This window comes from Protomyctophum bolini (assembly GCF_963924005.1).
Source record: "Protomyctophum bolini genome assembly, chromosome: 12".
NCBI classification, from domain to species: Eukaryota; Metazoa; Chordata; class Actinopteri; order Myctophiformes; family Myctophidae; genus Protomyctophum; species Protomyctophum bolini.
Window position 1 is genome coordinate 15,072,245 of NC_137873.1, and position 12,605 is coordinate 15,084,849.

A 12,605-nucleotide genomic window follows, 5' to 3' on the forward strand; every position below is an offset into this window, starting at 1 on the left:
TGATATTGTGCATACTCGATAACGATACGATAACGATATATTGTGCAGCCTTCATTCGAGCCAAGGACCACCATTTGATGAGGTTTAGCCTCTCAGACCCAAAACAATATCACAATAAGTAATAAGTAATGATGTTTAATGATAATCTAGCTCTTGAGAGCTTAAAACTATTACATTTTTCACTTAAACAAGGCAAAAAGTTAACAGTCGACTGACTCAGCATTTTTTAAAGCCAAAGGTAGCGCGTTCCACAGTGTAGATCAGGAGGTCTGTACATGATATTTAGAACGGCAGCATTGTGAGCAGGTGTGTGCATGTCCTTTTTTAGGAACATTGTTTAGCATCAGGTGTATAGATTAAAGAAAGTAGCAACAGGTACAGTCTTCTCCATCGCACGCACGTACACAGGGCTGATGTTATTGGATTATATTCTCATTTCCTCGCTGGACAGTGGACACTTTATTTGTATTGAAGGTAATCTCTGTGTGTTTGGAAACTGGGGGAAGGTTGTAAAGCATAGGAAAAGAAGGAAATGGGTGGAGAGAAGGGAGAAAAGGACAGGAAGGAGGGAGGAGAGGAGATCATACTGCAGCTGGTCAGTGTGAGTCTACCAAGTGTTGCAACATGTTGCTAGGTAACGCCCTCAGATTTCCCACTACACCACTGACTCTCTCTCTCTCTCTCTCTCACTCACTCACTCACTCACTCACTCACTCACTCACACACACACACACACACACACACACACACACACACACACACGTGTCTGCTGCAACAGCTGGACCACTTTGCTATGGACTATCTCTCTCTCTTTCTCTGTTCCAACTGTTCTTGTCAGGATGACAAGAACATCTCTCTCTTTTTACACTTTCCAGTTTCCACCACCTCTCTGTTTCTCCCTCTCCGTGAACCGCTCTCTCTCTCCCTCTCTCTGATATTATCGTGGTGTTGGCAGGAGTTTCCAGAACTCATGAAAACTGAGTTATGTTTTATGTTCATTGCTTTCCCCAGTGGGTTGGTCAGTGTAATAAACCAGTCACACAGCTTTAACTGTTAATGCAGAGTCCAGTTTTAGATGTGCGAAGACATCCTGACCTTTCATGAACACCTGCTTCATCCAATAAATGAAGCAGGTGTTCATTTCTGAAGAACTGACTGAGTGTCAGTAAAATCACACCACTTAACACTTATTGTGCTAAGGACTTGTATACTGTACACGTCTTCTCAATTACAACCGGGATGTGCCTTGGTGATATAAAACGGGATCGCTGTAATCAATTTTTTTGCCAGCTCCTGTTGCTAGGCAACGCTTTGGTTGAAGATGAGAGAACACATTACGAAGATGAGAGAACGCATTACCCCAGTTTTAGCCTCACTACATCGGCTCCAGTAGTTTCTAGGATTGATTTTAAAATTCTTGTATTGGTTTTTTAAGCTTAATGTAATGCTTCTAAAGAGATCAGACGAGGTAGCGCGAGGTAGTAATAGAACATTATACCTCCCGGTTTTGAGGGGAAATGGAAGGCGGGGCTTTTCAGAATAAAATTTGCCCATCTGCTTGGCACTCTAGTGCCTTTATTCTGAAAACGTCCCCGGAAAAAGTAGTGTTAATAACATTATGGAATATATTTTAATGAATAAGACATTTGGTCCATTCTGTATGGTCCAAGCTGTTGGTACAAAATAAGGAGAACATGATGTGCAGTGGTTGGAGGTTACTGGTCTCCCTACTCTTCCTAAATGGTAGGACAGCTGCTGGTTGTCACTTGGTACTGCCTGGTAGGACAGCTACTGGTTGTCACTTGGTACTGCCTGAAGCTCATGAGCCCAATATCTTTGCTGGACAAACGACCGTTCCGTCTTGCCTGAGTGGTAGATATTTGGTCTGAGAGGTGGAAGGCCCGGGTTCAAATCCCAGGTGTTGCCTTTGCAGTTACCCCTGTCAGTCTGATGAGGTGTAGTGAAACTTTAAATGCTAATATTTAGGCTTTTCGTTGTGCGAGAATCAGTGTCAGTGTCTTTCACCACTTTGAAGTGAACCCCAGCATTCGGAATGAGGGGAAAAACCATTCGATTAGCCGATCTACAAGCGTAGAACGCGTTTTCAGTGAAGATCTTTAATGTAGAGAGAAAACAGAAACTACAATAGACTAGTATCGAGTCCTGAGGGTTCATGGGGTTTGCCAGCAGTCAGTCAGTCAGTCAGTGGGCTCTGGGCTGTGTTGTGTCAGTCAGTCAGTGGGCTCTGGGCTGTCAGTCAGTCAGTCAGTGGGCTCTGGGCTGTGTCAGTCAGTCAGTGGGCTCTGGGCTGTGTCAGTCAGTCAGTGGGCTCTGGGCTGTGTCAGTCAGTGGGCTTTGGGCTGTGTAGTCAGTCAGTCGGCTCTGGGCTGTCAGTCAGTCAGTCAGTGGGCTCTGGGCTGTCAGTCAGTCAGTCAGTGGGCTCTGGGCTGTCAGTCAGTCAGTCAGTCAGTGGGCTCTGGGCTGTGTAGTCAGTCAGTCAGTGGGCTCCGGGCTGTGTCAGTCAGTGGGCTCCGGGCTGTCAGTCAGTGGGCTTTGGGCTGTGTCAGTCAGTCAGTGGGCTCTGGGCTGTGTAGTCAGTCAGTGGGCTCTGGGCAGTCAGTCAGTCAGTGGGCTCTGGGCTGTGTAGTCAGTCAGTCAGTCAGTGGGCTCCGGGCTGTGTCAGTCAGTGGGCTCTGGGCTGTGTCAGTCAGTCAGTGGGCTCTGGGCTGTATCAGTCAGTGGGCTCTGGGCTGTGTCAGTCAGTGGGCTCTGGGCTGTGTCAGTCAGTGGGCTCTGGGCTGTGTCAGTCAGTCAGTGGGCTCTGGGCTGTGTCAGTCAGTCAGTGGGCTGTGTCAGTCAGTGGGCTCTGGGCTGTGTAGTCAGTCAGTCAGTGGGCTCTGGGCTGTGTAGTCAGTCAGTCAGTCAGTGGGCTCCGGGCTGTGTTGTGACTTTCCTCTCCCCCAAACGAACACTTTTAGCCCCTGCGGCCTCATGCTGCCTTATTTGACTAGTTGGAATACTGCTATTTATACCTCTGACCCCAAACCAGCGTCACACGGCCTGGGATGGCTGGGTTGATGCTCTCTGGCATTCTGTCTGTCTGTATGTCTGTGTCTGTCTGTGGCTTGGATAAGGACCTGGTCAGACACCTTGGTGAGGAATGGTCTAATCTTTGAGATGAGAAGATTTTGTTCCCAAACCTTTTAGCTCGAAACCCATAAGACAAATGTGATGTCTTCCCGGGACCCAAACTAGTGAAAATAGGCAGTCTACACAGGCAGCTCACAACACTTTGCATCGTGACACGTTGTGAACTTGTGAGCTTGCTGCTATTTCTGCTATTCTTTGAAAATGTTTGAAAATATAATGACATTTTTTGCAACCTGGAAACAATTATGACGATAATGCAAAAATGATTGTGATTATCAGATATTTGTGATTAGGCCATTATGTAATAATTGTGACGGGCCTAACTCTGATATCACAGTTACAGTAACAGCTATGTGTTACTCTTGACAGGCGGCTGCTATACATATGTCAGGGCAGATTATCAGGCATATCCTGGACCCTGCCTGGCTGGTAGTAAAAAAATATTGTATTTGTATTTTTATATTTATCTACTATAAGCCAAAACATTAAGTTTGTTGTTTGGAGCAGTGTTTCTCAAACTGTGGGTCGGGAGCTGATTAGCTTGATCATGTGCAACATTGTTTTCTCACAACACTGGCCAAGTTGTCAAATGACCCAAGAAAGAGGCAATAATTGTGAAAATAGCCAATCTACAAGATCACAACGCCTCGCAACAATATTTTCAGTGGAACTGAGTCAAACTAATGCTATGTCCAGACGAGGACGTATTCTGCGTTACCCGGGCAAGTACAGTATTTAGCCGATCTGCCCTTTTTGCCACATGGAGACAGCGTTTTTGGGGACTTAACCGGCTAATTTTGAAACCACCTTCCAGAGTGGGAGAGTTTGGAGACGCAACTTTCTCGTCTTCGTATGTATAGCGAATGCCGCCTAATTTGCTAAAATAGTAGTATTAAGTATAATTAATATATGTGTGTGTGTGTGTGTGTGTGTGTGTGTGTGTTTCAGGAATGGGTGACAGCCACGGACATCAGGGTGACTCTGAACAGACTGAACACGTTTGGAGACGAGGTCTTCAACGATCCCAAGGTCCTCCAGTCCTACTACTACGCTATCTCTGACTTCGCTGTGGGAGGGAGGTGAGACACACAACTACACAAACCTCTGTCTGTCTGTCTCTATCTCTTGGGGGTTTAAACGTGTTTATTCAGACTAATCAATTAGTTGATTATGAAAGATCTATTACTTTTTACCCACTCACAAATAATCCCTCAACGTAAAGTAATTCATAGGATATTCACTAAAAAGATAATTGATTGTTGCAGCGCCTCTCTCTCTCTCTCTCTCTCTCTCTCCTCTCTCTCTTACATGGAGCAGATTTCCATTACAGGCCTACATTCCTAACATTCCTGTCAGAGTTACCCCCCCCACGCCTCCCAGCTGTTAGACTTCCCCTGAGAGGGTTCAGGGTTCACTCCTGGAGGACCAGTACAACCACAGTCTGTTACTGTTCTGCTTAACCCGAACTAGCCTTTCCCACCGGATCACAGTAACTTGGCGACGCCCCCGTCTGTGACGCACGCGGAACTGCCTCTCACATGAGCAAACTACGTTAAATAACACCCCAAACGGCATACAATACCAGATGCCCCCGTGGCGTGAAGCGTTAAGTGATAGACTTACATTCCTAGCGACTCGGGATCGAATCCCTCTCCCGACACTGCTTATTTATCTAAAATGCGTCACAAATTATTTTATTGGGATTAAGGTTAATTTTAGGTATAGTTTTTGTCACTCCAGCGAGGCGTACCACTCAGCCCACTTGGTCAGAACAGAGTAGACTACAGCAGTATTTAGGAAATAACTGTTACGACGACGGAGGCACGCTGTCTCAGTCGCAGACATGAGCAACGAGAGGCACTGCCGAGCGAGCCGCCATGCCGAACGTTGTGAAGTCGGCTACAGCCGACTCGGCGCCATTTGAGTAATGTACCACTACCAATAGGGACAGAATTGTAAATGATATCCCTCCCCCGCAGTGCCAACATCAAACACAGAGGAAAGACGGGCAGTGCTGTCCTCCTGGAATGTGACGCATGACTAAGGGTGAAGCAGTCCCATGTGCGTCACAGAAGGGAGCATCAACAATTTATTACGATCCGGTAGGAAACGCAGGCCGCTTACTGGTCACTGGAAGCTGACCAGTACAACCACAGTCTAATACTGTTATACTGGGAGCTGACCAGTACAACCACAGTCTAATACTGTTGTACTGGGAGCTGACCAGTACAACCACAGTCTAATACTGTTATACTGGAAGCTGACCAGTACAACCACAGTCTAATGCTGTTATACTGGGAGCTGACCAGTACAACCACAGTCTGATACTGTTATACTGGGAGCTGACCAGTACAACCACAGTCTGATACTGTTATACTGGAAGCTGACCAGTACAACCACAGTGAGTCTAATCCTGGGAGCCACTGGGAGCCACTGTCGGTATCACATTAACATTTCCCCCCCAAAAAATAAGCTCACAAAGTGTCTCATTGAGGGCTTGTAGATCGGCTATTTTCACAAATTTTGGGAGATACTGTCATACGATGAAAAAACATAAACAGTTGGACTAGTAAGATTTGAGGTTTCTCCCCAAAAGAGACGGTAAATATGTTATGCGACCCTACTTTACCTCAATGCTCATCCTAGCCTAATGACATCCTAGCCTGATTTGTGTGTGTGTGTGTGTGTGTGTGTGTGTGTGTGTGTGTGTGTGTGTGTGTGTGTGTGTGTGTGTGTGTGTGTGTGTGTGTGTGTGTGTGTGTGTGTGCATAGGTGTAAGTGTAACGGCCATGCCAGTGAGTGTGTGAAGAACGAGGGTAACGCAAAGAAGTGTAACTGTAAACACAACACGGAGGGAGACGACTGCGGCCGCTGTCAACCATTTTACAACGACCGACCATGGAGGAGAGCCACCGCTGAGAACCCCAACGAATGCTTACGTACGTATACAACTGGAAATGGTGTATTTATGTAGCGCTTTACAGCGTTAGATGCATTCCATTCACTCACACACACATCCAGCCACTGCAGACAGCCCTAACGAATGTCTAACCAATAAGACCGGGAAAGCCTAGCCTAGTTGTTATGCCGTTTAAAACCGGGAAAGCATCTGTGTTATTTTAGAATGATGTTGCCAACAGGATTTGGAATGAATGACGCAACACTAATGAAAGCACAACTACAAAACGATACACAACCGTAACCAATGTAATGATACACAACTACCCTACACAACTGCACAATCCCCATCTCTCTTTCTCTTGAGAGAGAAGGGGGGGGAGGAGAGAGAGATGGAGACAGATTGATAGAGGGAAAAACTGTGGCAGTTGAAGACGGATATCAGTGGAAAGAATGTGATTTTGAAATATCTGTCAGTGTGAGATATAGTTTATACCGTTGCACAATATAAACTATAAACTGATGTAAGATCAGTTTACTGTTGCGCGATACAAATGTATCCGGATCGGTCAAATAAAGAACATGAAATAGTTGTAGCGTGTGTATAGTTGCTGATCCTGGAGGACGCTGGCTTTATCAAACATGCATTTGAAAAAATAAAACATTTTCCTGGCAAGTCAGACATCCACAGCCGAGCACAGATGCATGACTAACTGGATTGAGAGGCTAACTCCCTCACTGCTAATCCTCGTCCTAAGACCAACGTCTGGAAACATTACACCAGGACCGCACATACACACTATATTATTAGCTATTGTTCTAGCCATTATTTTTCCCATTAATCTCTAGAACATTTTCCGACATCAGAAGGAGAATGTATTTGGCCCCTATTGTACAGTATACTTAATTGTACAACAGTGTCGTGTGAAAATAGCTATTCTTCAAGCTCACGTGATGCAATGGATTTTGAGCTTACAGATCAGCTGTTTTAACTTCTTCTACTTAAAATCTAAAATCGTTTGTTTAAATAATAATAAATACTTTTTTTTTTTAAAGTTGGATCAACTGTTGCACTTCCGTTCTGTGGTGCATGTTATGTGAAAGTTATCATGTTAGTGTTAGTCTGTTCCACGCACTAAACAACATTCCTGCTGTGTTAACCACTGAGGAATTTCTGATTATGAAATATACCCAAACAATAATATTTAAACAAGTTGATATCCATAACAAACTATTAACTTGTGTGTGTGTGTGTGTGTGTGTGCGTGTGCGTGTGTGCGTGTGCGTGTGCGTGTGTGTGTGTGTGTGTGTGTGTGTGTGTGTGTGTGTGTGTGTGTGTGTGTGTGTGTGTGTGTGTGTGTGTGTGTGTGTGTGTGTGTGTGTGTGTGTGTGTGTGTGTGTGTGTGTGTGTGTGTGTGTGTGTGTGTGTGTGTGTGTGTGTACAGCCTGCAATTGTAACGGGAAGAGTTTGGAGTGTTACTTTGACGCAGAGCTGTACCGCGCCACAAATCACGGAGGTCACTGCCGGAACTGTGCCGACAACACCGACGGACCAAACTGTGAGCGCTGCCTCGACAACTACTACCCGGAGGGTCGAGAGCAGACAGGGGGACGATGCCTGCCATGTGGATGCAACCCTGTCGGTAAGGACCCCCGCTTTGATATGCATTGCAGATTGCACCATGTTTACCACCCAGTTTAGTATGCATTCGGCCACGGACCCCATAACTGTGTTGTAGACTGTGTTACCAACTATTTAGCTGGAGATCCCCTGGAACCCCCTTCAGGACCCCTGGGGGACCCCACTTTGAGAGACCACATATGACCATGGACCCTCAGTTTGGTGTTTTTTTTATTTTTTTATCTGGGACTAGGGGACCCTAATCTACACTGTAAAGTCAACGGTAAACGACAATAAAAGATGTATCTACTATGTATCTGTGGTGGTAACCTCTCCTCTCTTCCTCTCAGGGTCTCAGAGTACACAGTGTGACAACACTGGGAGGTGTAGCTGCAAACCAGGAGTGACGGGAGATAAATGTGACCGCTGTCAGCCAGGATTTCACACTCTGACTGAGGCTGGCTGCAGGTAATTGTTTTTGATCAATCTCTAACTGAGAGAGTGTTCAGATGGATCATTTGTACACTCTCAATGTTAACACAATAATTTACTGTATGGTTTGCACCTAATCTCACTCTTTGATCTCTCTCTCTCTCTCTCTCTCTCTCTCTCTCTCTCTCTCTCTCTCTGTGTCTCTCCCTCTCTCTCTCTGTGTCTCTCCCTCTCTCTGTCTGTGTCTCTCGTCTCTCTACAGGGCATGTTCATGCAATCCATCAGGCAGTACTCAGGAGTGTGACGTTCAGACTGGAAGATGTCAATGTAAAGAAAACGTAGAAGGTTTCAGCTGTGACGGGTACATGCACGCACCTACGCACACACACACACACACACACACACACACACACACACACACACACACACACACACACACACACACACACACGTACCTACTCCTGGCTGTAAGCAGAACAGAACTCAGAACTGTCAGCCGAACCCAGTGGTGTGTAGAATGCGTATTGCAAATAAATGGTAGCCTGTAGCTTTGTATGTTCATGTCGCTGGCTTCCATTGAAAATGAATGGTAGCCTGGAGCTTTTTAACTGCCACTGTGAACACAGCATTTCACTCGACACAACCGATGCACCAGCAGAACCCTGAACTTCTCCATGACACAGATTAGTGGAATGCACACAAATCCAAGCTGTTCCAACAACCGCATGATAGGAAAGAATAAAAAGATAACATCAGAAGGCAGGATATACTGTATATGCACTCTGTAGGAGTTTTATTTCTTATCCAAAATGGACTTAATAACATGTTTCAACCTCAAATGTTGTTTGTTAACTTGTTATGTCCTCCATAAAGAGCCGTCTGAATAGCAGCTGAACCTAATTATAACCACCTATTAGTTGAGTTGTAACGGGTTCCTTTTACAGTGCCCATGTTGTACTGTTGTATTTTACTTGTCTATACATGGCAAGCACATAGTGTTCAGTTTACACACATTTTCATGATGCAAGGATCATGTACAAATAAAATATATGGTCATTTTTATAAATAAAATGGATCACACATCAACCAGAAGACCTGACATAGACGTAGATATTTACCATGTTCTATGTCATCACATGCAACATAGAGCCACACTGGGATAGCAAACTTGAGCTGGAAATGTGATGGAATGCAGTCAATGAGAGCCGGCCGGACAAACAAACACTATTTTTGAATGATTGCAGCCTAATAATCAACCAGGAAAATAATAGGAGTCTTATAATGTTCTTTTTTGTTTTGATATGTACAGTAGATAATGAATTAATTTTTATACTGGGTAGTATTTGCTCTGGAAAAGGGTTACTAAGCTTAGAAACCTACTCTGTGCTCTGTAGATACCTCATTGAAATTAGAAAGCTCAACGGACAACTGCAAGAGATCACAAAACAACGTGTGACCTGTCTTCTTTTAGTTTCCCCAACCCATTTATTGTTTAGCGACAGTATAGTCTCTTCATAATCTTGTCCACTCTGCTCTCATTGGCTTCAACGAATCCCATCAAACAGTTTGACTCCCTATGTGACAAATCTCATCAAAATGAATGGATATCCGCTGAACAACAAGAAGTGTTGACAATGCTGACAATATTCATAATATTACAACAGGAACTCCCCATCTGCTGGATGGACCTGTTAAATTAATTGCTGTTTAGTGTTAATTGTGTAGCTCACAGCAGTGGAGCCAGCCTCATATTTCACTGTCGGTAAACACACACACACACACACACACACACACACACACACACACACACACACACACACACACACTAGAATTCCCCTGTCTATCTCCCTCTGTCTATTTGTGTCCGTCTTGATCAGCTGTCTTTCTCTTCCTGTCAGTGACGCTCACCACCTCTATTTTCTTCTCTCCTCTTTTCTCCTCTTCTATTTTCTCTCTACCCCACACACACACACACACACACACACACACACACACGTGCACACACGCTCACTCTCTCATTCATTGCTATTAGTGTAAATTGTGTAACTCAGAGCAGTGACAACAGTTCTAAGTTATACTTCACTGTCAGTAGACTCAGTACACAGACGCACTCAAAATGTCCTCACTTTCCCAAACGTTGACATTCATCTTTAAATTCAGACAGATGTGATTTTTCTCAAATCTTTGAAAATGTATTCTTTCACAGTGAACGTTTTGAACTTTAATCTTTGCTTCTGGGGGTTCCCTGGAACAACATATTTTCAGATATGGGTCAGGGGCCTAATGCATTACAATACAATTTTGGGAGTACTTGACATGAAAAAGTTTGAGCACCCCAAACGTATAGAAAAGGTTTTCCGAAAACTGTCAGGATTTTGAAGACATGTGTAGAATCTGTTCTCAGGTCTTAATGGGTTGGCTAATGTGGCCCGGAAAGGGAAGTCTGGGATTCTCAGTTGTAACTGTTAACTTGAGCACGCACAGGCACTCTACAGGGACCTCAACACACACACACACACACACACACACACACACACACACACACACACACACACACACTCAACAGGGGCCTGGATCACATGCAATTGCATGTCTCTGTCTGTCAGTACCAGCTGTTATTATGTCTATAGGATCTGATTCTGTCAGCACACTTTAATTAACCCTGAAACCATGCATGTGCGCACACGCACGCACAGACAGACAGAGAAACCTCATGGGACATCAGACACGCCATCATGGGCGTGGACTCAAAGTCAACCTAACATGAAGCAGACACGCCATCATGGGCATGGAGTCAGAGTCGACCTAACATGAAGCATGAAAAAGTTCAATACTTTCATTAAAGAATATATAGAATATACACCTGACAGTGACGACATTGTTACTGTTCAGGAAATTGAAAAGAGAACCTGTGTTCCAATGGATCTTTTTCTGTCTCAACTACCCGACACTCATGTTACACACTGTTTTCTGCCTTAAACACTTAAAGCCCTATGATGTGAATAGCAAAGTTATTCCATTTGTATTCGTCGTGTGTCGTTTCCAGGCGTGTATTTTGTTGTGCGTTTGCGTTTCCAGGTGTTGATCATGTTGTGTTGTTTTCCAGGTGTAAGCTGGGTTTCTTCAACCTGGACCCCCTGAACCCTCAGGGGTGTACTCCATGTTTCTGTTTCCAACACTCGTCGGTGTGTGACAGCGCCGAGGGATACAGCATACACACCATCACCACACACTTTAATGCAGGTAACGTTAACGCTAACCTTTTATAACACCTGTACACTGGATGAAAGGGGTAATGTTTGGGTCATTTATAGACATCTCCCGTCAGTGTGCTCTCTAGTGGCCATGGAGCGCACGACTCACAATGGCGTTCTGCCAGTAAACCCACAGTTTCATACGCCTTCACATTCATCCTGTGATCTTTTGTGGCCAGATGTAATTTCCTGGGGTCTAGGACCAAAGTAAATAATAATAAAGACATTGCCATAACATTTTGTAAAGAAAAGACATATTTTGCATAATAACAATCATTTTTTTACCGTCTCTAATAACATGAACCTTGGTTGGGAAAAAAAAAAAAACTTGACAGACACACCAAAAAAGTGTCAACAGGTTTTTGTGTGCGACTGTTCTCGTCCAATTCCTGTCCAAAATATACAGTATATATGCTTTTGTTCCCTCACAAAACTCATCTTAACGCGTGCCAGTGAGAACAGCTACATTCATTAGCATCAATATCAAACACTCAACGCTTAACGCCGGCGGCGGCACGTCCTGTGGGTTTGGTGCGTTACTGGGGATATACAGTACATTACATTCCCCATACATTAACCCAGTGGTCTGTCTGACCCTTACAGAGGTATATTAACACTGAACATAACTGTGTGTGTGTGTGCAGATGATGAACAGTGGAGTGGTCAGCAGCGCGATGGTTCCAGTGTTCCGGTCCAGTATTCTCCCAGTGGTCAGGAGATCTCCCTCATCTCTGACGACTACTTCCCTATGTACTTCATAGCTCCAGGTACACACACACTCCCTCACTCCCACACAGAGCAACAAACAAACATTTGGTCAGGTCAGCGGTTATGGCCGGGCGGTTCAACTGATTATTCGACAGCCTTCACACCAGGCACTGCACACCCTCGGGTCCTGTGTGATATGCACGTTATTTTTATAGTCGGACTGGATCCGACATTGAGGAATCGGTTCTGTCTCATTTGGAACCGTTTCCAGAACGCCTGGTGGTTCTCAAACGTTGTAATTTGGACCACCATAACTCTGAGTCACAGTAAGAGCCCATTTGGAATCGTTAAAAAGGATTAGATCTGTCTCAATTATTGCATAATCGTTTAAACAAGCAGAAATAGCAGATCTACAAGCGTGTAGATGACCTATTTGTGCTAAAAAATACTATAAAAGTATTAAATAATTTATTTGTATACAAGTATAAATTACTTGTCATATCTGCCCTGTGCACTTTTTTAATGTTGTTTTTGGCTTTCGC

General features: G+C 44.5%; 1 protein-coding gene across 1 annotated transcript in view; it reads left to right on the plus strand.

The window, feature by feature from the left end:
- lamc1 (laminin, gamma 1) overlaps positions 1 to 12,605 on the plus strand; it is a 60,697-nt gene that overhangs the window by 34,309 nt on the left and 13,783 nt on the right. The window contains exons 3-9 of the mRNA XM_080778550.1: positions 4,099 to 4,229; positions 5,923 to 6,089; positions 7,494 to 7,691; positions 8,020 to 8,137; positions 8,364 to 8,462; positions 11,208 to 11,344; positions 12,000 to 12,122. Of these exons, the coding sequence (XP_080634676.1) occupies positions 4,099 to 4,229; positions 5,923 to 6,089; positions 7,494 to 7,691; positions 8,020 to 8,137; positions 8,364 to 8,462; positions 11,208 to 11,344; positions 12,000 to 12,122 (973 nt within the window). The remainder of the gene's footprint in view (positions 1 to 4,098; positions 4,230 to 5,922; positions 6,090 to 7,493; positions 7,692 to 8,019; positions 8,138 to 8,363; positions 8,463 to 11,207; positions 11,345 to 11,999; positions 12,123 to 12,605) is intronic.